This window comes from Vigna umbellata, chromosome 5 (genome assembly GCF_029865625.1).
Source record: "Vigna umbellata cultivar VRB3 chromosome 5, Vumbellata_1.0, whole genome shotgun sequence".
NCBI classification, from domain to species: domain Eukaryota; kingdom Viridiplantae; phylum Streptophyta; class Magnoliopsida; order Fabales; family Fabaceae; genus Vigna; species Vigna umbellata.
The window spans coordinates 19896599-19922615 of NC_142169.1; the positions used below are offsets into that span (position 1 = coordinate 19896599).

Genomic DNA, 26017 nt, shown 5'->3' on the forward strand with positions numbered 1-26017 from the left:
TTTTTTAAAATTTTATTTCTCAATATTTAGCCAATGTTTATTTTTTTTACTTCCCAAATAAAATAATGGTGAAATTAAGAGCCGTTGGATTAACCTGGCGAAAACATCAAACACTCCATGATAATTATGAGAATTGGACTAATTCCGACTTTATCTTTTAGCTTTTTGAGGGAACTTTTTGGTTTAAATCTAGTTTTACATTTTACGTAACGAGATTTGTCTCTTTCTGTAAAACAATTTCTTAAAATAATTTCTTAAGGTTGTAGAATATTTACTTTGCAATTCCTTAAATAAAATGTTTATTGAGTACTTTGAATAACGTGCAGTAAATATGTTGACCTTTCAACAACCAACAAGCTGAGAGAAAATAATTAATAGCCACCGCAACTTTAAGGCATTCTGCGACCACACTTCTAAAAATAAAGCAGCTTCCCTTTCATTTTAGAAAAAGGAAAAATATAAAATTGTCATGAATGTATCTATCTGCAGGTGTTGTTAAGCCTCAACATTTAGTAGAGAGAGGGGAAAAGAAGATGAATGGGAAAAATAGATGAAAAAAAACTGAGTGGAAATGAGAATTATTTCATTTTTTTTAAATATACTTATAATATTATTTTTTATTTATTTTGTATATATTTATTATTTTAATTTTATTGAGAAAAGGAAAGAAACATAAATGTCATATAATTGATTAGAGCTATGTTGATTAATTATTTTGGAAAATATCGTCCAATAAGTAGAGAATGCATTATTTTTTCTTTACTTTTTTACATTTTTTTGGCACTGAAAAACCTCGGCGAGTCTCTTGCGAGTTTTATTTTAAGCAACCTAAAAGTAAAGCTAGTATGTCTATTTGTTTAATTTATTGATGTATATATATATGTGTAATTGTTCGATGATATATACTATTTGAGATTTTTTGGCTTACATTTAAGTAATTGTATGAAATTTAGTGTGATTGAGCATGTTATGTTGGATTGCGTGATTTATGTCAAATACTTGTATGGGGAACTAGTTTGTGCATTATAGTATTAAACACACGAATTTCTTAATGAAAATATATATTTTTGTTTAACTAACGATCTAAATTGCATGAAATAAGACATTAGATGGTGAAAAGTTGGAGGAAGAATTATTCCAATTGTGTATTATTGGTTGTACAGTTATTTGGGTAATGAAATTATCTTAATTTATTGAGTTAAGGATTGTGTGTAAACTAAAAGTGTTTAAATTAGTTTAGGTGCTAATATTTAGTGAGACATGTTTGATACAAATATTTTAGGATTAAATATGTTTTTAGTTCCTAAACTATCAAGCGATTTTGTTTTTAGTCCCTCTTTCAAAGTAAAGTACTTTTTGGTCTTTCACCTTTAAGAAACCATAATTTTTCGTTCTAAAAAACCAACGACGTTAAAAAGAAGCTGAGCTGGCTAACGGTGGAGTGTCACGTCATGTTTTTTTCTGATACTGAGTCAATATGTCCCTTATCGTATGGTAATGCCAAACAATATTGTTAATGGTCGAACGGTATTGGTGGTGACAGAACGGTATTGTTAATGACCGAATGATATTGGTAATGGTCGAATGGTTATGATGACTGAATGGCCAAATGGTATTGGTGGTGACCGAACGATATTGGTGGTGGCCGAATGGTTATGATGATTGAATAATGATGGTGACCGAACGGTGATAGTGACTGAATGATGATGGTGACCTAACGGTGAGGGTCAGATTGACTCCGTTTGAGAAAAAAGATGACGTGACACTCCACCGTTAGCCAACTCAGCTCCTTTTTAAGGCAGTTGGTTTTTGAGGACGAAAAATTATGTTTTCCTAAAGGAGAAGGACTAAAAAATACCTTAGTTTGAAAGAGTGATTAAAAACAAAATCGCTTGATAGTTTAGGGACTAAAAACATATTTAACCCAATATTTTAAAAGACAACTATTTACTATCTTTGAAAGTTTTTATCAATGCTTTGAAATGGATTAAATAAATTTGATGAACTTGTTTGAATAATGTCATATCTATACATACATACATACATACATACATACATACATACATACATACATACATACATACATACATACATATATATATATATATATATATATATATATATATATATATATGATTCTAGATAGCTTACTTTTATTGTATTTTTTTTGGCTTTTTATATAATTATACGTGTACATGAATAGACGACACTAGTCCAAGTGGTGATTCTAAATAAACTCAGATTGTGTTACGTAAAAACACAAATGTGTATAAACTAATGTAGTTTTTGAAATACTTTGGTTATATATGTTAAGACTAGATGATCTAGTCATGATAAGAAGTAATTCAACAATTGTTTCAATAATTTATACCATAATAACTGAGTCTTAGAATAACACTAGTACAAAATATACTTTTTATACCAATATTTTATACCTATTAAAATTTATCAGGTATAAAAAATGATATAATGGCATTATTGTAAATATAAAAAACTTTATTACACCTGCTTTTATTAAAAATAGATGTAAAAAATGTATAATGACAAAAGTTAATAAATTACAAATATTTTTATACCGGTTACCATGAAACTAGGAATAAAAAAAATCATTTTTTATACCTATTAAATATTACGACCGGTGTAGAATTAGTTTTTATGAAAAAAAAAGGTAACATTGGAAATACTTTTGTTTGAAATTACAGCACTTCATCCTTCTTTCTCGCACTCGCCGCAGGGAAAGACCATCGCAGATCTTCGACGCCTCTTCTCCTACGTTCCAGGCCTCTAAAAAATCTCTGACGAGATCCTCGTCAACACCGTCGACAACAAGCAGTGAGATCCCTCAAGGTCACCATCAATGCCAAATAGAACAATGTATCCGTCTTCAACAACGGCGATGTAATACCCATCGAGATCCCCAAACTCATTTGCGGCCACTTGCTCACTAACAGCAATTATGGTGACAACGTCAAGGAGATCACCGGTGGATGCAACAGCTATGGTGCGAAGCTCACCAACATCTTCTCCACCGAGTTCAGCATCAAAATCGTCGACGGAAAGGGCAAGAAGTATGAATAGGTATTTTTTCAGCGCCTAGGGTTTTCCTCTATTTTCCTCCATTTCCTGAGTCTCATCCTTCATTGAGCAGTCTTAGGGTTTTCCCTCCGTTTGCACAGCCGATGAACTCCGTTATGTCTCCCTCTCAAATTTCGATTGGAACCTCTCTCTCTGGAACTATAATTCTCTGCAACTTTATTTTACTCTCTCCCTGTGATTTTGCTGACATTTCTTAGGACACAATTTTGTTTGATAGGCACCTCCAAGGAATCATCCTCTTTTGCTCTTGTCGGCGTGAGAACTAACGCCATTGGATATGACCTTTCACCTAAGGTATTCAACTTTTTTTCTTCTGTGTTTTCACCTGAGGCTTATGCTAACTTTTGATTTCTTCCTTTCTTGTAGTTTGTTCTGGTGCAAAAGACATATTTTGGCTCCTTCCTCACACATTCGTAGATCCATCTAGATAGTGACCTCCACAAAAGGGTAATTTTCTATTCAATTCTTGTTGCATTAGGATGTTAAAAGTATTTTTAGCTTCAGCTTGTGTTAGTTGTACTACACTTGCTCTTGTCCTAGATTATCAGCATAAAGAAGCCATTAGTAGGTTTGTTTCATATCATTGTATAATGATGATTCAGAGTGTTATCACTCAATTATAGAAACCTTTTTTCCTTTAACATTTCTTAGGACATAATTTTTTTTCATAGGCACCTCCGAGGAATCATCCTATGCTGCCCTTGTTGATCGTCGAAACTATAATGCCATTGTTGTTTTTTTCTGAAACATCTGTTCATGTAATGTCTCCTCCTGTTCCTCCTTAATTTGTTCGGTGGTTGTGAGTTGATACAAAAATTGAAACTGGAATTCTTTGGATAGGTTCCTGCTTTTGTTGCAGTCTAAGCTTGATTTTTAGAGGCCTTTCATTGGAAATATTTAAGTGTGCAAATTTAGAAACCATGGATGAAATTGCAATTTCCCATATTCATAAAATCAAGAAAGTTCGCACAGGGCCACACTTGTTGAATCAATCAAGATCAACAAAAGTCCCTATTGAATGGGTACTAATTTTTAGTTCTAGGGACCACTTGATCAATACAACTAGTTGTTGAAAGTTTAAGTAGGTTCGATGCTGAAAATTAAAACCTTAGAGGGCTATTAACCCAGGGATATTTGCACTTTTAAGGAAAAGAAAATGATGTTTGTACTGGATAACTGTTACTATTATTTAATGTGATTGCAATGAATAGTGATCATAAATCCATGATCTTGTAGATACAATTGAAGTCATTAGCAGAAGAAATGCAAGCAATCATCAGGGGATTAGAAAAGGTTAAAGATGAGCTGACTGCATCAGAAAACGATGGCCCAGTGACTGAAGTTTTTCGTAAGGTGATTAGTATTCTTGATTCTTCATTATATCATTTGAAGATCACAATTCAATGCAGAGAAAGTTATGCGTTTAAACTTAAATCATAATGTTGGTTTGCTAATCTCCTTCTGAGATTAAGCACCGAGTACACAAAGTATTTCCAAAATAAGTGTGTAAAGGTCTCTCTAGGCTATACAATAATAAAGTTATTTTTATAAGGAAGACTCTCACTAAAGAGGATAATACAAATGTACATTCCTTGCTTCTAGAGTCTTAACTTCATCAAGTGAAGGATTTATAGAATGCACAAGTATTCTATATAAGATGCACTCTAAACACTAAGCACTTAGAAGTTATGAATCTTTTCTTTGCATGCAAAGTCACCTAAGACTTTTATATCTTGTTTCACATCAACTATTCTGCATGGCTTTGCTTCTTTTTACTAATGTCCTAGAAGGACCGCTGTGACTTGTGTGTTTTTGCTTGTCCTTGTGTCACACCTTCAAAGAATGTGTTTGACTTTACACTAGAAAATCCCACTGTTACCCTTTGTGCACACAGTAAAGAGCAGTATTTTTCTCTGTAGCTACATCTACTCTTCTGATAGCACGAAAATGGTCTAAACATCCAAAGTTCAGAATAATTTATTTATAATATGTATACAAAAGAATCCAAGTTAAATATAGCTAACATACTAATCAAATAATTAAACTAACATACTAAACCATTTAATATTTATCTAATACATAAAAATATTATGTGATTACATAAAATAAATAATTGAATATTATAATTACTTTGGAAGAGGTGAAAGTAAGATAATGGCAATGACATGTAACGGGGCAACAAAGTTGAAGTCAGAAATATCAGAAAAATCATATTAAAATGTGTAGGCTTTCTCATCACATACACTTGCACTTGTGGATCTATTGTAAAAGTTTGTGACCGAGACACAAAGCGACAAACAAGGTTTAGATGGTGGTAAAGGGAAAGATATTGAATTAGATTTTGACTTGTAGAAGAATTATACAAAGTTTTTTATAACGCAATTATGAGTGTAGTTTACAAAGTGTATTTATAAACTAGTAGTAGAAGTTATGTAAATAAAGATGAAAGAGAGCGTGAAGGAAAAGAAAATTTAGAAGATGAACCGAACACAAATCATAATTCTACAATAATATTTTGATAAGAGAAAAAAAAGCAATTATATAAGAAAAAGAAAGGAAACACAGAAAAGAAACTGAAGTTTAGCAAAAGGAATGAAAAGTGCTCAAAATGTATGGGACATTGATGGTTACATACTTTTGTCTTCATCTTGAATAATTTTAATTCACTAGTTGAAACTTGTAACTTTAGGCAATTATCTCTGGATGTTCTGTGCTGGAGAGTTGGCTGCAATTTTAAATTGTGATCGATTCAAATCACTACTACCTAGAACAACTAAAGTGGAAAATGCCTTGCAGATGCTGGTTATTTTATCAATGTGTAAGCTTATTTGTCTTCTTTTTACTTATCTTTCTTTGTAAATGCAGCCCATGATTCATGGCAGGTCATATTATTCTCTTTCTAGAAAAAAAAAATCATTTTAATTCTGAAATAGTGTTATATATTGTTCCAACTTAAAACTAATACTATGTTTATATTCATTGATCAATTGGTGCTAGTTCTGTCCTTTATCTCACAAAATTCATATATGAGGATTTATACAAAACAATGTGATTAATTTTTCTTAACATTCCCAGTTAAAAAAAAACTATGATTATTTAATTAACTCTAGTGAAAATTCGGCTGTCACAAACTGAGCCAAGGTTTTTCTACAGAAGCAGGTTACTTATAAATCAGCCAGTAAATGTGTCTTTTATGATCATTATTCTATAGTGCAGACTCAGAAATTCTTTATGCAGGTGGACAAGCTTAAAGGGGAACTAGAAACACAAAACAAGGAGAAAGGGAACACGGAAACTCGAGTGTTTGTTAGAGAAAAAAGTTAATGACTTGAACTCAAAATTAGAAGATGTAAGTTTTACGTTTACCAACAATTCTGTTTTAACTAATGTGCCTTAAGTGCATCTCATTATTGTTTTAACTAATGTGCCTTAAGTGTATTACTCCAGCATCATCATCAGCTGCTAATAATATCTACTCCTGTTGGCTTTAGGTTGATCCTACTCTCATTTTAGATCTAAGAGAATTACTATTGAGCTCTATTACTTCCAAAAAAACAAATTAAAAACCATTATGTCATTATTTTTCACTAGTTACCAACAGTAATTGATTTTCAAGTTATTCAAATATATTATGTCTAAGTATGCTCTAGTCTGTAGAATATTAATCACCGCTGTCTCTATGGACTCGTGCTTTTACATTTAGATTTTAAGTTTCTGAAAATTTAATGGAATGCTTTCCTGGGTACTATTGGAAATTAACTCCTTGCAGCATTTTGCCTGGTTATTGTGATGAGACATGCAATAATAAAGTAATAGAGGGATATTTTTTAAAATTCTTTTTGGCACTGGCACTGATATGTTATGTATATTAGTACTACAACTTTTATAACTAAGATATTAAGCCATTAATATTATAATTTGACTCAAACTATTCATTGTGTAGATATTTGATGACATGTCTTCAATGGAGCAACATGTCATAAAGGATATTCGAGAGCGGTTGACTGTATTTCTTTTAACCATTTGTAAATGATTAGATGTTTCAATAATACATTTTGAGTTTAGGAACTATTTTATGTGTAATTAAGTTAAGTAACTATGTTAGGTAAATATATTTAAGAACTTTGTTAGGTAAATATTGTATTTTGATTATTTAATAGAAACAATATTGATTATTTTACTCGTTATTGATTATTTAAACGGTATTATGGAATTGAATTTTATGCAGGTCTGGATATGGAAAGTAGCACATACAAATTAAATATTTAAAACAAACGTCACTTTTTACACCGGTTAAAACCATGTTAGGTATAAAAAGTCTTGTTTTTCACACTTGTGAGATTCTTTTATACCTGTTCCCAGAGTACTAGGTGTAAATATCAGATTTCTATACCTAATATAAACAAAATAGGTATAAAAAATAAAACTTTCTACACCGGTTTAACAATAGGTGTGAAAAATCAAAAACTTTCTATACCCCCTACTTCTATATCTACTTAAAAATAGGTATAAAAACCCTTTTTTAAGAGGTATAAAAAACCTTTTTTGCACTAGTGTAAAACAATTTGTAAACTAATATATTTGTTATAAATATTTTTTATTAAAAAAAGTCTTAAAATTGTATCTTTACGAAGCTTATATACTAGGGTTATGTTAATTGATATTCTTATCCTAACAAGTACTAGACAACACTTACTTAAAGCTCATAATAAGAGAAGACACGAGTCAAAATATATATATATATATATATATATATATATAACAAGTAACACAACCTCAATTTAAATTTATTAAATTATTTTAAAGAATTGTCATGATGTTGATCTACACATTTTCTTGAAAACTCTAATATAGCATACTAACTTTCTACTGATGTTTGCTCAAAATAGTATCATCAATACAAGAAAAACATGTTCAAAACAAAAAGTTAATACAAAGCACAAGTGATGTGACATTATACTCTATTAGATAAATGGTTACCAAGTCATGTTGCAACTTTCACATGCAATAGAATATCAACACACTAATCTCAACTATTTTTATTCAATGTCAACAAATAGAAAGTTTGTTTTGCATAACCAACTAAAAATTTTATACGAAATATCATTGCATAAAAATATTATTGTTTCTTTTCCCATCAGTAGTAAAAAACATATTTGAGATGTTCCATATATTTGCACACTAAACCCGTTAATGTTCTCTCCCACACCTGATGTTAGAACTTGTTTCAACTGTTAGAAGTTAATACATCTACCTAAAGATTGTCCATTGAAAAAGAAGACAAATGTTATTGTTCATAGTGATAAGATTCAACATTCTTGGTTAGGAGACCAAACCTAGAGAGAGTTGGTAGAGTCTTTGCTATCAATGGAGGGAAGGCCTCACACTTTGATACTAGGTGAAATATTTGTATGTAGACATTGGATATGATTTAAGAGTTTATATGAATATATATATATATATATATATATATATATATATATATATATATATATATAAAAGTTGATAGTTGTTTTTACAGAGTTGAAGACGTATTCTGTAAAGACTTCAACAACTCCGCAAACATCTAACTTTTTATTTCAAAGTGTTTGTCTTCCTACTAAATACTTGTCCCTCATAAGATGAATGAGGATTGTGTCTACAGAAAACACTCTTATGTTTATGTCAGCAAAGTATTAAACATGTAATTAATGAGAACGTAAATACATCAATGATTGTGCTATTTATAATATAATTATTAATTTTATGGTCCCTTACCTGTATGAGCCTAGACTTTGGCCTAGTGGTCCATTTACCTTTTATGAGCAAGTATTTAATCATAGTCTGATAACATTTACAAAACAGTCAGTATCCCATTTGTTATGAAAAACTCATATATAGAAGTATTCACTTGTAATTTGTACTACATCGTTCTAAGATGAAATCAATATTGATATGATCGAGAGATACTCAACCATATACAATACAATAATTTTCACACCAACTTTCATAATAATAATCACTTCTACAACTTTTAACATTAAACTTATTGGAAGCACACATATTCAAAATAAATTTGATATGTCTATCTTTAAAAATATCCTAATATCATCTTAAAATTAAATTAATTATTAAATCTCGTTTATATATTGATTGTATTATATATTTAATTAAAATATTAGTTCATTATTTAATTTTTATTACTATGATCATATTATTCTATGTGATTACATAATTTTCTAGATATACATAGTTGTAGGAAGTTAGTAGTTTTTTTTATAATATTTGAAATTTGTAATATAGTATATATTTATATTTTTTGGAATAATATTCTTTTAATGTATACATAGGGTGTAACACTTACCAAATGTTTGTGTTTAATGTGAGTTTGGATGGTATGCCATATTTGGAGATATCATCTTCATGTTAATAATTGAATTGCCTTTTTCACAAGCCATCTACTACTCTCATTTGTCCAATCCTATGATCTTTTGGGGTTGTTAAGAATATACATTTAATTTTTACTTTAATCCACAGAGTCATCGATATATGTAACTAAATTTATGACTTGTGGTTACATGTCAACACACATTTAATTCATTTGCTTTTTATGTTGCTTGTGCTACAACTGGTCTTCTCTCTTAAACGTGGGCCATATTCCAGTAATCTATAATTATATATAATAATTATACGTAATAATGAGGATATTTTTATTTAATACACATGTTATCTTATACTTAAAAAATAATATATTTTAGGGGATGTTATTTTTCCGCAGTTTTCAAAATCTGAAGTAATTTTCGGAAGTTTTTATTAAAGACCGCAGCTATGTTTTTTATTTTTTATTTTTTAAAACTTTTTGACGGTTATACAAAAACCGTCCATAATATTTAATTTATCTGTTTTTTGAATATTTTTTCAGTCCTTTTTCTTTCTTTTCTTGAGTCTTCCTTTACGTATCTTTCTCAGTTTTTGAACTCATTTTTTCCAACCATACTTCTTTCCCGTGTCGTTTATCTACATTTCTTGGATTTCAGTTTGCATCTCAAAGACTTATCTTCGTGTCTTGAAGCCTTTGCGTCTCGAACGTTGTTCTTCACAAGGTGTGGAGTTCTCGCGCAAGGAGCATGGCAAAAGAGGAGATTTGTGTTCGGTTTTGGTAGAGAGGAAACACAAGTTTCGGCGGTCAGGTGCAACCTCCATCCTCAGCGTCGCACGGTGGGTACCACGACAGTGACGTCTTCGCGACGCGGGACGGGCTTAGCTAGATATGGTTCGAATCGTGTTCTTTTTCTTTTTCCGATTCTTGTGATTTGGGGTTATGTCTATTTTATTCTTTAATAAACAATCGTTAAACTGTCAAAACTACTTCATATTTATTTTTTATCTCATTTTTTAAAAATTAAACGAACATTTATTTCATTTATTTTAACTATGATTTTTCTTTAAATTTAATGTATCATATTGAAAAATATTTTATTTAAGCTATAATGTATAATTTTGTGGGGGTGTAAAGGCGCTGTTCTATTATATTAATATAAATTGGTTTTTATTCAAGACTTTGACTTTTTAAAACTATATTTCTTATCATTTAAATTTCCAGAGCAAGGAAAATAATAATTTTACATGACATTTGAATGTTACATTAATTTAATTTGATATCTTCATACAACATAGGTTAATGTGCAGTTAATAAAAGTAATAGTGAAAGAAAAAAATGAAGACTAATATGAGAAATGTTAAGAATATTATGTTAAAAAAGGAAGAATGTCTTACTCTTTATGTTAAACAAGAAAAGAGATTGAGTTGTATTGGGTAATGTTTCTTCCACTTAACACAAATCTTTGTTGATTGATGACTTTATGTATGATTTCCTTTCATTTTAATCAATTATTTTCGTGCATAGACATCATTTGGAGGGCCGTTGAGTTCTCTTTTTTTTCTCTTCGGCGGTGGTTGTCTTCTCCTCACCCTCACAGCGACACCTGTCTACTACCTTACCTTCATGGTTAGTTTCATTTTTTATTTTTTATGTATATTGGTTGTTGCATTTTCATTTGTTGTTGTACTTTTCATAAGTTGTTACTATTTCTAAAATTCTAGAAATTTTTGTGGTTCATGTGTTGTATATTCATTTTCATTTGTTGTTGTATATTGACAAAAAAACTCATAAATTGATGACGGTTGTTCTTACCGTAGACGTCAATTTGTTCCATGTTCAAAGTCAGATTGTTCTATGTCCGACGTCAATTAACGTCAAATTTTTTAAATCTGACGTCAATTTAACATCTTCTGATATGATGTCGGTTTCAAATTTAACGTCATAGGCCAAAAACCACTGACATTATAATGTGTTTTTTACTAGTGAAAACTTTAATAAGTTACGTATTAAATGAAACAATGTTGATGGTTGAGTAATTGAAGATGAAATAAAGTTTCAATAACTTCGTCTTCTATCCTTCCCTGTATTCTTGTAATGCCAACAATGTGAGTATTTTCAATATAATCTTTCCAATCTTTACTTTGAAGGAAAAGGTGGAAAAATTGATGAGATTTTAACGCTAGAGTTTCATTAATTACATGAGTCATTCGAAAGACTTCTATCACAAACTACCCACATTCAAAGATTCAAAGACTTCTATCCGAGATAATCTTTTCAACTTTCCTCTTCCGCTGTTACTCTTAATAAAATCCACTCACTATACATAAACCATAAGACCTACAATATCACATGGACGTATCATTCAAATATCAAATTCAAATACATGTAATACCATTACTCTATAACTAATACATGGTAGTGTTTGACTTCTTTTTTCAAATTTTACTTATATTAATAATCCAAGATATTCTTTTGATCTGAGTTGTTATTTTCTTCATATTTAAATTAAAATTCTATTTAACTAATATGAATATATATATATATATATATATATATAACTATTGACATGAAATATATTAAATTAAAATTAAGAATTAAGATGGAAAATTTTGCATAATTGCTGCGAAAATAGGAAAAATTAAGAAAAAAATATAAATTTTTTTATTAAGTCTTCTTGAAACAATATCTAGAGAAAATGTAAGTACAAAATATATACTATGTATAATACTTTTGCTTTGAATCAATAGGAAAACATATTTACGATATACATATATATATATATATATATATATATATATATATATATATATATTGATATACGCACTGATAAACTGTTTTATGTCTGTAATTTTACATCTCACGATAAAAGATAAATTTTTGTATATTGAAATAACATCATGGATAAGTTAGAGTTTGATTTTAAAGGTATATTACATTTTATAATTAAATAATCGAATTTTAATTCAATTTTATAAAAATTTGATATTAAATATGAAACTTATCTAATTGTAAATAGAATAAATAATAAGAGTAGTTTCTATGTTAGAACCTAAAAGTAACAAAATCTTAAACAATTACTTTATATTACACTTATTTAGTGTGACGAGGGTGAAAGTTATTTAAATTCCTACTATATGTATTTAAGATTTATAGATAAAAGAATGTATTCATTTAGTGAGCATAACAAATGTATGTACTTAAATTTATTAATCTACCAAAGGATGTACATGCTTCAAAAAATACATTTATATCATCATTAAATTAAGAATTTTGTTTGAGTATATTTAACATAAATAATATAAAAGCAAATAAATGCTAAAGAATTAGATATTAATTTAAAAAACCTCATTAAGCATATTTATAATAAAGTTAATAAATCAAAATAACAAATAAAAATGAAACACGTCGCCTGAGAGATTCGAACTCTCGCGGGGAAACCCCATGTACTTAGCAGGCACACGCCTTAACCACTCGGCCAAAGCGACGTTATGTTATATTTTAATATTGTTAGATTCTAACGATACTTAATCTGTTCTAACTTCAACGACATCATAATTAGTAAAGAAAATAAGCAGAGAATTAATACAGAGTGTTTATCTTGATGGTTTCGTAGTGGGGTCAACTCTTTTCTTGTATACAAAATATTATTGGCCGGCAAAAATATGGGGTTGGTTTATGCTAGTCATTTCTTTCTGAACCCTCCTACTTTCCACCAAAGTGGTTAAAAGCTCCAATTGTCCCGGCCTCCATCATCACCCTTTTTCTGATGGTCATTTTATGGTTAGTTTAATTTAAATAGGGTTAATTTACTTTTATATTTATTTAAAGGAGTAGAATTTTTTAATATGAAAAAATAGGGCATAATCAAACTTTAATAGCTAAAGTCATTCTTGTTGATACGACTTTAGAGTAAGAATGAAGTTATATAATGTATGACTTTTTTTTAATTGAAGTTGTCTATTTAACTAGAGAATAACATTATCTGAAAATTTGTGACCACTTTTTCATGTTCTTTAATTCTAAGTATACTAACATTCTACAAAGCAAGAATTTAACTCAAACCTCACAACACTCTACAATAAAAGTATAAGAAAAGTCAAATACAAGTTTTAAGTGTCTTTGATTGTGGAAAAAAACATGGACTTAAAGTCCATTATATAGTTACCGCACTCACTCTATAGCTTATCCTAGGTGATCCTAGGTGATGTGAAACTTTTCAAAACATATTATTTTCACCAGCCAATAATTATCAACATTCATAATCATATTAGGCCACAATATCATAAACATATCCACACACAATATACATAAACCATTATTTTAATATACATCTAATCATGTGTGTGTATGTATGTATATATCGAATCACATATGCATCTCTGGTTAAATACAACATCAACATATGTATGTCATTTGAGCTTCATCTTTGTTTATTGACGTTATTCTCTCATATAAAGGAAGACTTTCTTGCTTGAGTGACGTTATGTTCTTCAATAACTTTGGATGAGAGAGAATTAAGGCGGTTTATTTCATTCAATTGTCCTTCCGTTACCTAAGTGACCATCTTTAGAGGAGAAAGAATTGGTCTGATCATCTCTTACTTAACCACTCATTCATTGCTTGAACAACTACAATCCTTCCATATCACTCAACCATCACATTATTGCTTGAGAAAGTAGACTTTGCTGCAAATTCAACAAGTTCTAAAAAATGTCATCCACATTTCCTCCTCAATGCTTAAGTAACCACTTGTTACTTAAGCAGTGAAAGTATGAGATAGGAGAAACTTCTCTCGACAGCCCTGCTTAATTTATAAAAAGCTTAATTTATAAAAGACAATTGTGCTTTTGGTCATGATAATTGACATTATCATGTTTATTTTCATATTTTATTGATATTTTTGTTATTAAATTTTTAAATAATTAAAGTTTTATTAAATAATTTTAGAAAGATAAGTATTTTATCTTTTGTTTATAGATAATTAAGGTTTTATTTAATAATTTAAAAATATAGGTATTTGGTTTATAATTTTGCAAATAAATAGAAATCATTCAAAATTAAAAAATATACTGAGTTGGTTATTTCAAGTATAAATTTAAGTACAAATTTCAGACTCAGGCCAATTATGAAAGTCTTTAAATAAAAGGCTCCATAGAGTTAGAAAAAAAATCCTTTTTGGGGAATAAACCTTGCCTTTTGGGGAGACATGGAACCTGATCTAAAAGGAGAGAAAGCAAAGGCTCAATCTACAAGCTAGAGACATTCATCATTATTCTTTTCTAGTGTTTAGAACCTATGAGATTAACTAACTTCCTTATTCACGGGGATGTTGGATGTAATGTATCTTAACTCTTTGTAATTTCTGTTATTCGGTATGTTTCTTTTTCATTACTCTTGTGTTCTATTCTCCATCTTAACTACATGAATTGATTGATTGCATATTTATGGGTATTTGATTATTAGATGCAATATTAGAACCTATACTAGGATAGAAAAACTAATTGATTGTGGATTTAGACATAGAGTTCATCATTGGTCATTCTTAACATTTGAACTTAATGCTTAATGTGAACTCTTAATAAAAAAAATCTAAGACATTAAGATTTTTATTAATAAGTTTATACTTGTCTATAAGACATTAGGACTTATTAGAAGTGGTGTAAATGCTAGATTAAAAATTATGAAGTTTGTTGTTTTCACATTGAATTGGAACATGAAATCCAACTTTAGAGAAGTCTCAATTGTATTTATTAGTTTTATCATTTAATTGCTTTCAATAATTTAAAATTTATCTTATGAAAAATTTATTCCTTTTATTATTTTAAATTGTTTAACCTAAATCAATAAATAATCACAATTTTACTGAACAACACGAGTCTCAACTTAAAAATGATATTTGGACTTATCCACTTTATTATTTGTACAATTTAATACACTTGTCAATATTGTAATAAGTTTTTGGTGTTGTTATCCAATATTGACGTTTTATTTAATAAATTGCATTTTATTTACCAATTTAGGTTTAAATAGTTTGTATTGCTTTTATTTTTATTATTTACATGTTTAGTTAAATTTTATTTATAATTAAAACAAATTGTTTAACTTGTCCTTTCTAGTGTTTCCTTATTTTGCATTATAGACATGATCATCATGGAGTTTTAAAACTAAATCCTAGAAGATGGAGATCAAAATGGTCAAAGAAATGGATTGTTAAAGAAGTCAAAGCTTATAGGAGTGTTGAAATTGAAGATCTTTACCCAAAAAGGACTATAATGGTGACTTGTGAAAAATTTGAGCCTTATAGGCATGATGAAGAGAAGAAGCACCCTAAAAAGATTGATCACGAACCATGAATACTAGGCGTCAAGTTAAAAGACGTTAAACAAGCGCTTGTTGGGAGACAACCATATATTTTCTAAGTTTTTTAAATTTTCTAGGCGTCAAGTTAAAAGACGTTAAACAAGCGCTTGTTGGAAGTCCCACATCGACTAGAGATAAGGCCAAATTATAATATATAAGTGAGGAACAAACCTCACCCTACAAGCCGGTTTTGTGGGGTTGAGTTAGGCTTTAAACCCACTTTCTAATATGGTATCAGAGCCATGGTTAGAGCCTATCCTAGCGAGTTCTAAGTGGGCATTCTATTCTTCTATTCCACCCGCTATCGGGTCCGTTATCGGACCACCCAATTTCTACTATCACGCACGAGATGTCTATACCTCGGCGTGAAGGGGGTGTGTTGGAAGTCCCACATCGACTAGAGATAAGGCCAAATTATAATATATAAGTGAGGTGCAAACCTCACCCTACAAGCCGGTTTTGTGGGGTTGAGTTAGGCTTTAAACCCACTTTCTAATAAAGGTATTTATTTATTTTTAAAAATTTTCACATCAACCGCTAGGCTAGTGTTGCTCGCCTAGTGACCAAATGTCATTGTTTCACAACTTGCTAGGCGACCTAAACTCGTTGGGCATCCTAAGCTCGCCTAACAAAATTTTGCATCTCTTTTTTTAAGAATAGAAGTTTTTTTTTTCTTTATTTATATTTGAATGATTTTATTTTTCTATTTCTCTTTTATTTTTGTATTAAAGAATTGTCAAATTTTTAATATGTGTCTACATTTACTTAATCTTAAACTTAAACTTATTCTAATCGTGACTTTTAATTCTATGTTAGATACTCTCGAGGATTGATTTTCTTGTCTCACAATTGTGCATATAATTGAGGTAACTATTGGGCATATAATTGAGATAACTATTGATTGAGAGAATATTTAGTGTGTTTGCATTAAATGAATCTTTGTTTATTGTGAGAGTATGCCATATTGTTTAATATTTGAGTATTGTGAACTTGTGTGTAAAGAGTTACAAGGGAAGCAAATTATTTCCATAAAATTATTTTTTACCTGATTCTTATTAATACAATCACCTAAATGGTTAAAAAAGATAAAGAAAATTGTTTTGAATAATGTGTTTAAAGCTTTCTGGCTAACTAACCAATATGTTAATCATATGTTGTTAACCTTTTTTAGCATAATTGTTCCATTCTTTTACCCTTAGCCTTTAGAGAGAGAAAATATCTTGTCCCACACCTTAGCAAGGAGAACAAGTTAATGTTGAGTAAAATAAAAGTATGAGATCATTTGGTTGAATAAACTTAGGGTAGGGTATCATTACCCAACCCTAAGAAAAAATATATATGAAAAAAAAGAGAAAAAGACAACAAATCGCGACAGGACAACGATAAAAAAAAGGGTTTTAAAAAGAGATTTTTGGAGTCGCCACCATAGTTTATTCTGGAAAACTACGAAAAAACCATAAAATGATAAGACACGGTCCACGAAAACCAGATTCCGGGTTCGGGAGTTGGTTACGCGTAGGGAAGGTATCAGCACCCTACAACGCCTGCCCGAAGGCAGTACCTTTAATTAGATGCGCGCAAATGATGTGGTTTACAAAATGTTTAACTATCCCCTAAAATAAAACTCTTAAAGAAACAAAATATATATTTTAGTTTTTTGGGCCCGACAAGGATTGACCTTGCTCCTACGTATTCTCATTCAAAATGAGAAATCAGGGTTACGTAGTTCTTTTGAATCTATTTGAGAAATTTTGTTTAGGAAATTGTTTGAGAATTTTGTTTGGAAATGATTTTGGATTTTTGGGAAGTGAACCTGACAAGGACTAGCCTTGCTCCTACGTATCTCCACTCTTGATGAAGAATCAAGGATCACGTAGTTCTGGCCGAGAGATTGTTTGTTGTTTGAAAATGTGGATGTTTTTAGTTTTTGAATATTTTATATTTTTGGTATTTTTATAAAAGAAAGAGAAAAGGTGTTTAGCACAAGGACGATACGAGCGATCACACATGCGCTTAACCTTTAAAATATTTTTTTTGTATTTTTTATAAAAAGAAAGAGGAAAGGTTTTTAGCACAAGGACGATGCGAGCGATCACACATGTGCTTAACCTTTAAAATATTTTTTGGTATTTTTTTATAAAAGAAAGAGAAAAGGTGTTTAACACAAGGACGATGCGAGCGATCACACACGTGCTTAACCTTTAAAATATTTTTTTTGTATTTTTTTATAAAAAGAAAGAGGAAATGTTTTTAGCACAAGGACGATGCGAGCGATCACACATGTGCTTAACCTTTAAAATATGTTTTGGTATTTTTTTTATAAAGGAAAGAGAAAAGATTTTCAATTATTCTTAGGCTTGGCCCAGCACTGGCCCGCGGTGTAGGGGGTGCGCGGGTGAAGACAGGGGGTTACGCAAAGGGGGCTGGGTCAGCAACAGGCCCAAGGCCTTTTCATTCTTCAGTAGCTCAGGGAACCCTTAGGGGTTCCCCCATTCTCTGCGCCAACCACTCAAATGAGACCCAAGGTCTCTTTCTCTCTGCACAAGAAAACCAGAGGTGCCCACCTCCGACCACGTCCCAGCCGCCACCCAAACAACCACCGCGGGAGGACCCTCTACCCGGTCCGAAGCTTCGCTGGCGACGCCAAGTGACACTCGGACTGCCGCTAACCACAGCCTCAGATCCCTTTTTCACCCTTCATCGCGCGTGAGAAGAGAACGCACTCGCCTTCCGCCAGACCGGCCACCGCGAGTCGTCGTCAAGCCGTCGCCAGCTCAACCGTGCCACTGCTTCATCAAATCCAGCCACCACGCTACTAAACCAGCCACCGCGTCCCAGCCTCCATCCAGCTGGCAGCCGCGAGCCACCGGGGCTGCTGCGATGAGCTCTCCTACTTCTCTTTCAAGGGTTCCTTCGTCTCCAGCATCACCACCGGACCGACGCATTCTTCCCTCTTTTCTTCTCATTGTTTTATCGTTTATTGATTGGTTTAATGTTGATTGATTTGTGTTCCGTATCTCATCTATTGGGATTGGAAACGATGAGTGTGTTGTGTGCATATGAGCGTGAGGGGGATAGTTGATTGTTTGATAATGGTGTATGGGTTGGCGAGATGGGGAATGTTGTTGGTTGGAGGGTGAACAGAGGCATTAAAGAATGTTGAAATTAGGAGAACTCGTGATGCTCAAGTGTTTTGAAGCGGATTGACACCAAAGGGATTTTCAGAGCTCCAATGTGTAGGGGTTCTTAGGGAAAGGTGATGAAGATTTTCGGTAAGAATGTAGAATGGAGAAAGGGTAAGACTCTTACTACGATACATACTCAAGCAAGGCAACTTCAAGCATAAAAATGAAACATAATGCAGCAAACTTACATGACTATGTCCACACGAGTGAGTAAGGTGTGCTTACCTCTTGTAGCTCTGCTTGCCTTTGTCCGCTTCGTCTCCGATGATCTCTCCCCTTGTGCCTGGCGTCTTTCTTTTTTTCTTGGTGAATCGTGGAAGCTCTCACCAGGAATCGATGATGATTTTCCTGAAGGCTCTCCAGTCTTTTCTTTCGGTCCCCCCTCTCTCCCTCAAAATTCCCTTCTTCTACCTTTTTCGAGATTCCTCGTAACCGTTTTCCTCTCCCAATCCAAATCGCGTCTGTGCCCACTAACTCTCCCTATGCGTCGTCCTTTCTCCCGACAAAAGTTTTTTTTTTGTTTTTACTAAAGACAAAATAGAACATTCCAAATCTCTTTATTTTATTTATTTATTTATTTATTTTTTATAGTAATTATATTAGAACAAAACTTAACAATAAAAATAAGAAGTAAAAATAAAGTTTAAAAGTGGAAATTATGAAAGGAAAAGTAAAATAAAATAAAAATGGAATACTAAAAAAGGAAATAAGAATAAGAAAAAGAAAAGAAATGAAAAATAAAAATATAAATCAAACTGAGTAAATAATAAAACATAAGACAATAGAATACGATAAAGCCAAAAACCAATCCGGACGAAATTTGGTATTGACATCATGTTATAAGAAAGATATGAAAATTTTTGGGAAAATTATTTTGTAGAGAATATCAGGTTACCATCAATTATTTACATTTGGTTGTTCACTTAGTCTTAATGGTGCTTTTGAATTCTTGAAAAATCATATTTCTTCTAGTGAAACCTCATTACAACCTATGAAAGACATTTTGATCTACCCCTTGTATGAATTGTGTAAATTAGATGATATGCAAAAGTTGATGAAGTGGTTTTGTAATATGTTGATTATGAGTGATCATTAATAAACACTTGTGTGTAAAACGGAATACTCATTCTTTGTGAGCTATTTTTTTAATTCAATAGTATGATTATTATATCTTATATTGTTTTTAGGATTGAAGTGAATAAATAGAGTCGTGTCATTTTATCTTGAGTTTTGAAGATACAAGTAAAATTATCTTCTGTTGCATTATTAAGATTAATTGAAAAAGTCATTTGCTTATGTATTAGTACGACAAGTTTACATGAGTCTTTAGTTTTATCTTTCATAAAATATGAAAAAGTTTAAAGTTTCGAGTATTTTGATAATTGATATTATCATATTTTTTATGTTTATTTTTATCTTTTATTTGTATTTTTGTTATTATCTTTTTAAATAATTAAGGATTTATCAAATAATTTTAGAAAAGATAAATATTTTATTTTATTTGGATAATTAAGGTTTTATTTAATAATTTGAAAAATATAAATATTTGCTTTATAATTTTGCAAATAAATAAAAATCATTGAATATTAAAAAATATATTAACAAAATTAGTTATTTATTATTTCAAGAATAAAATCAAGTACAAATTTCAAACTTAGTCTATGAAAGTTATCAAAGAAAAGACTACACATAGTTAAAAAAAACCCTTTTTGAAAAATAAATCTTCCTTTTCGAGGAGAGAAAACTTGATCTAGAAAAAGATAAAGATAAAGTATACACTAATTCCACAGGTTGAAGATGTAATGAATCTTAATTCTTTATGATTTTTTATTCAATATATATATTTTTATCATTATTTTCGTGTTCTATTATGGACCTCAGAATCTAAATTAAGATGAAGTGATTCTGCGTCTTTAACATAAATGCAGACAATTAATATAAAAAAATTTAAGATATTAAAATTTTTATTAATAGGTTTAGATTTGCCTTTAAAATATTAAAACTTGTTAAACAATGACATGAATTCTAGAATAAAAATCAGGAATATATTGTTTGGTTTTTTCACATTAAATCGAAACATGAAAGAAATCTAACCTTGATGAAGTTCCTGTTCCATTTGTTAATTTCATCATTTAATTGTTTTTTATAATTTATAACTTATCTTACTAAAAAAATATTCCTTTTATTATTTTAAATTGTTTAACCTAAATCAGTAAATAATTAATTTTACTAAACAACTTTAATTTATATGAAAAACGATACATGAACTTTATTGGTATAATTGATATTATTGTGATAGACCTAACCAAAGAGAAAATGTAAATGATAACATTCATACAACAACAGAACATTATGAAATTAACCTCACACAAACACATTTCAAATCTCACATATCAGTGTTCTGTTTTCTGAGGATGTCCCAGGAAGGTAGCATCAGCGTTCTCATCACTGCAATAGAGGCAAGGATGCTGATTAAACCCCTGACCTTGCAGCACCTTCCTCGCCCTCACCACCACCTCTCTGTTGCTCAACCCACCCTCCTTCTCCCTCACCACCATCTCCACCGCGTTGCTGAATGCCCCGTAGGCTTTCCCGGCGACGCCAGGGTTCATGTCCGCCGACGTCTCGTCCGCCTGGCACCCGCTCAGCAGGATCCCCTCGTCGGGTCCTAGCGCCTCCAACAGAGCATGCGACGCCGTTTGGAACCTCAAACTTGCGTTGGAGCCGAAGAGTTCTAGCATATGGGTGCCGATGTCCGTGGCGGTGGCTTTTGTTAGGGAAGATAGGTGTTGCTGTATGAAATCATAAGGGATTGTCTTGTGGGTAAGGGTGTAACTGGTTTTCGATGTGGAACCATTCTGAACCGATGAAGATGGACCTATTTGCTCTTTCTCTTTGTCGATGAGTCCTCCACTGTGGCACGAGTCTGAGAGGATTGTCAAGCTTGCACCCTTTGCTAGCCTGTTTACTAGTTGCCGGAAGTCCAAATCTGAAAAATGAGTAATGATTTTTTCATAGCTTATTTTTCACACAACTACTTTACCTGAGCATGGTTAAGGTGTTGGAGTTATTGTGCAAATTTAAAGATGAATGATGTGATGTGAAGTGAAGTGAGAAGTGAATATTTCAAGGTAACTATACAAACCAGTGATGAGATTGAAGTCACAAGGCACAATAGCCTCCTCATGGTGGACGGTGTGGCCATGTTTCTTGGAAGGGATTCTGGTTCCATGTCCACTGTAATGAAAATATAGCACATCCCCTTCTTTAGCTCCATCAACCATCTTAGCCAGTGCCTGCTTGATGTTAGCACCGGTGGGCAATTTACAAGAGTTTGGTGCATCAGTGAGCACCTCAATGTTACTGTCATCAAACCCAAATCGCTTCACCAGAGTCTCCTTTATGGCCAACACATCGTTTATGCAACCATGCAGCTCATTTGCGGTGTTGGGGTAGTTGCAACCCACCAAAACTGCCACCCTCTTCTTCTGCGCCTCCATTTTTTGGTTTCACTTCAAAGATGTGAAGACAGTGAATAAAACAAAGTTTGTCAGAAAGATTGGTTTCTGTGTGTGATTATTGCTCGTTTAGTTTCCTCCATTTATATAGTTCTCCGGGGAGCATTGCATTTGGCTACCCCTTTGGATTTGCCACAAGCAACATTATGAGACGCTTGTGTTGGCTTACAAGCCAGGGAACTTCTGTTTTGGACAAAAACATGCTGTGTGTGAAGAACTTCGCTCAACTAACAATTGCAACTTTGGAATGTTATTTGGGAAACAATAATTAGAGTAATTTATGTTGCAGCGGGAAAAGTTGTTAGCTGCAGGAATCACTAATTTATATAACAAGTTCAATTTAAAGATGCCAATTGGTGAATCTGAAGTTGTTACCTCTTTGAGTACTTGGATAAGGAAATTTCCAAAGCAGTTTAAAAGGGATTTTTCTTAAAGACTATGAAAAGGGTGAATGAATAGTGACATGAATTTGGTGAAATCACCTTCTTTTTTGCCCTTTCTGGTTAGTTTTTAAGTAACAAGAAAGAAAGAACGTGTTTCCTATTTGACTTTGAAGTAACTTTTATTAAGCAGAGAAGAATATTTAACTTAGACTTTTGACTGTCTCTGGAATCTTGAAAGTTTGATCCAAGTCTAAGCAACAACAATACCAGTTAGTCCCTTCACGTATATGAATCGAATCTAACACTTGAAAATGATATCTCGTGTGATTGATCATCCAAAGACACGTATACAATCAGCTAAGGCCAGGTTCGTTTGCCTGTAACTTATTTGATCATTTTACAGCAGGTTGATAAGTGTAAGCAGATTCTCTACATAGAGTCTCTAATTATTGAGAACTTTCAAAATTTTCAAATTTTATTAGTTTGCACCAATCATTTATAGACGAAGGGATTCGTGGCTTTCGAGAATTTCAAAACAACTTATTATTATTATTATTATTATTATTTTTAATAAAAGATCTAATAGACGAACTTTTGTTATTTTTAGTTAAATCTCCGAACTAAAAAGTTAAGCTAAGCTATCACATGGCCATTCTCAGATTACCTGCAAGGTAAGCTAAGCTTTATAAACATATTTTTGTTTAAAATAAGTTAATTAATCTTATTATCGTTGTGTTCATCATATAGCCCTTGCGTGCAAGTAAACCTCATATAGTGTACACATTTCTCCCACGGGCACAAAAATGTGAGGTAGAAGGACAAAAAAGTTATGGACATGACACGAGTTTCCCATCCAAATTAAACATTCTAAGGTATCATTCTTTGTGGCTGAAACATTACAATACAGAATTAGTTTGATTTGGACGAAACAAATCCTATGTTTAAAATTCATTTGAAAGAGTTATTATTTTTTAATTCTTTTTTAAAACAAGTCCATGATTAGAATGTTTGGAACAAGCCCCTATTTACTGTGCCTAAGGTTATAACGTAACATTATTTCCCTTGGATCTATCTTTTTTCCTTGCAAAATCCTCACATTCATCATCAGCCGAACTTGCAACTAAGTTCTATATACATATAGACAAGTGATAGGTTAAAATTTCATCATGCTGGCTCAGATACATTTCAGATTCAGAATAAAAAAATGAAAATAAAAAATCTTCAAAGATCTTTCCAAACATTAAAGTCAGTACTTGAGGCACTATTGTTCATAACACTGTCTTGACAACCTATAAAGAAGATACTCCGAGTGGAATCAATGTTCACTAAAGCATGAGCTTTGTCAACCGGACTTGTAGCTACAGCAATTTCATCCCTCCCAATGGTCACTTCAGCATAACCATCATCTTGCTCACTGTTCTCCAACTGCATAATTCAACCATTTTGCAACTCATGATTCAGAGTCATGGTTAACAATATTTCATAACAAAAATCTTGTTACTTATTATTTTAATCATTTAGTCATTTTCATTTTAAACAAAGTTTAATTTTGGTGTACTAGCAATTAAAGAAATTTACCATGTGCCACTTTCACACTCTGTTCTGCATTCATAAATCCCTCTTAATATAACTTTTATAAATTAGATAATAATATACAAATTATAATCACTGTATTTTATTAAATTTTTAAAAAATTATTTTCCATATTTAATTACTTATTTAGTTCCTGTACTTACATATAGATTTTAATTTAGTCTTTATACATGCTGATTTAATGGTGTTTGTACTCACTTTTTATTTTTTTTTAAAAAGTGTTTTTTAATAAAATAAGCAGACATCTGTTAATGTTTGGTATAATCTACTTATTTTAAAAATAAGCACTTTACAAATTATTTCAATAAGCAAATTATGGATAACTTTCCTTGTTATTTTTTCCTTAATGAGATAAATAAATTTCAACTTTTTTTCTATATTTATGTTAAAAATAAGAAATTTTCTGTGCATTTTTTTTTTGTAAATAGAAAAGCAAAGTCTATCTTCTTCTTAAATAAGTAATTCTTTTAAAAATCACTTCACAAACATTTACTTTAAGTTCAATATTTTTAGTTATTCTGAATTTAGAAAGTAAAAGTTAAAACATGGTACATATAAGAGAAATTAAAATGGTGGAAATGATTTATTTTTAATTATAAGAATGAAAAGAAAATAAATAAGTTTCTTTTTTTAATTACAAGTGAGAATGTACAGTGAAAGTACATTGAGTGAAGGATGATGAAGATGACGAAGAAGATGAGTAAGTGCAGATTGTTACCCTAAACCTGGTTGCAGCGCCCCAAATGAGAAAAGTCTCGTTACAATGGTGGTGTCTGTGATTTCCTCTTCGCTTCCCAGGCCGAATTTCTCCCACGTGAAGCGACGAACACGTCACAGCTCCACCTGCACAACACAACAAAAAATAAATAACTCCTCAAAATATCTCTCCATGCCGAACGAACCAAGAACAACGAGAACACCACGAAAGGACGACGCATTGAAATTGCATGAAGAAAGGCACGATTGGAACCTGAAAGGCCGGAATCGAGTGCGAGAACGATAGGATCGAAGAGCCAGCCGCGGTTGTCCTTGGCGATGTGGGAAGCGTGGAACCTGACGAGGTTGACGAGCGCGTCGCGGTGGGAGGAGTGAGGGGGAGTGTGGTAGACGAGCTGGACCCGGAGTGAGATCCACGCGAGAAAGAGGAAGATGGCGAGAAGGATGGGGATGGAGTGCGGTCGCTGGAGGAACCACGTGATGACGGAGGGACGGATCTGTTGCGACGTCGTCGTTTGGGAGTTTATGAAACCCGTTCTTCTCTGGGTCGACATTGTGTAGCTGTTCGTTTATCTCTGTTTTGTTATCTCTGCTTTTCTCGTGGATCAAATTTTATAGTGTGCTGTATTTTGCATAAGGTATTTGGTCGAAAATCTTATCTGCTATACTATAGTGTAAGAAAACAAAATTATTTCTTTATAGGATTTAAAACATAATAACAAAAGACGATGTCTATTTTAAAACTAACATATAATAATTTCTGAAAAAATATGAAATATTTTTTCTTAGACAAAGTTTGTAATT

The 26017-nt window shown here is 31.6% G+C and overlaps 2 protein-coding genes, 1 long non-coding RNA gene and 1 other non-coding gene across 5 annotated transcripts; 1 reads left to right on the plus strand and 3 right to left on the minus strand.

Moving 5' to 3' along the window:
- The first annotated feature begins 2685 nt into the window (after nucleotides 1-2685).
- LOC124825349 (uncharacterized) lies at nucleotides 2686-7283 on the plus strand. 2 transcript variants are annotated; one of them, XR_015786560.1, is made up of 7 exons: nucleotides 2689-3078; nucleotides 3314-3390; nucleotides 3463-3543; nucleotides 4333-4449; nucleotides 5786-5914; nucleotides 6334-6445; nucleotides 7040-7283. It is a non-coding gene; the product is annotated as an uncharacterized LOC124825349 (long non-coding RNA). The 2 variants fall into 2 exon arrangements; XR_007027780.2 differs by lacking the exon at nucleotides 5786-5914 and having other exon boundaries at nucleotides 2686-3078.
- Nucleotides 7284-12860: 5577 nt separating this feature from the next.
- TRNAS-GCU (transfer RNA serine (anticodon GCU)) lies at nucleotides 12861-12942 on the minus strand. The gene has a single exon. It is a non-coding gene; the product is annotated as a tRNA-Ser (tRNA).
- Nucleotides 12943-21226: 8284 nt separating this feature from the next.
- LOC124819764 (metacaspase-9) lies at nucleotides 21227-22599 on the minus strand. Its single transcript, XM_047291339.2, has 2 exons — nucleotides 22148-22599; nucleotides 21227-21991 (listed from the first exon to the last, which is right to left on the minus strand). The coding sequence occupies exons 1-2, from the start codon at nucleotides 22500-22502 to the stop codon at nucleotides 21396-21398; spliced, it is 951 nt and encodes a 316-aa protein (XP_047147295.1). The 5' UTR covers nucleotides 22503-22599; the 3' UTR covers nucleotides 21227-21395.
- A 1418-nt stretch (nucleotides 22600-24017) lies between these two features.
- On the minus strand, nucleotides 24018-25842 carry LOC148197898 (uncharacterized). Its single transcript, XM_088091649.1, has 3 exons — nucleotides 25467-25842; nucleotides 25215-25339; nucleotides 24018-24328 (listed from the first exon to the last, which is right to left on the minus strand). Exons 1-3 carry the CDS (start codon nucleotides 25765-25767, stop codon nucleotides 24125-24127), a joined length of 630 nt encoding a protein of 209 aa, XP_087947775.1. The 5' UTR covers nucleotides 25768-25842; the 3' UTR covers nucleotides 24018-24124.
- Between the last annotated feature and the right edge of the window lie 175 nt (nucleotides 25843-26017).

Excerpts from the sequence above, each read along its gene's own strand:
- LOC148197898 (XM_088091649.1), bottom strand. The coding sequence starts at position 25,767 with ATGTCGACCCAGAGAAGAACGGGTTTCATAAACTCCCAAACGACGACG. Across the intron at positions 25,340-25,466 it reads ACTCGATTCCGGCCTTTCAG|GTGGAGCTGTGACGTGTTCG; the intron begins GTTCCAATCGTG and ends TGTGTTGTGCAG. Across the intron at positions 24,329-25,214 it reads GCGCTGCAACCAGGTTTAGG|TTGGAGAACAGTGAGCAAGA; the intron begins GTAACAATCTGC and ends TGAATTATGCAG.
- LOC124819764 (XM_047291339.2), bottom strand. The coding sequence starts at position 22,502 with ATGGAGGCGCAGAAGAAGAGGGTGGCAGTTTTGGTGGGTTGCAACTAC. Across the intron at positions 21,992-22,147 it reads TGACTTCAATCTCATCACTG|ATTTGGACTTCCGGCAACTA; the intron begins GTTTGTATAGTT and ends CTCATTTTTCAG.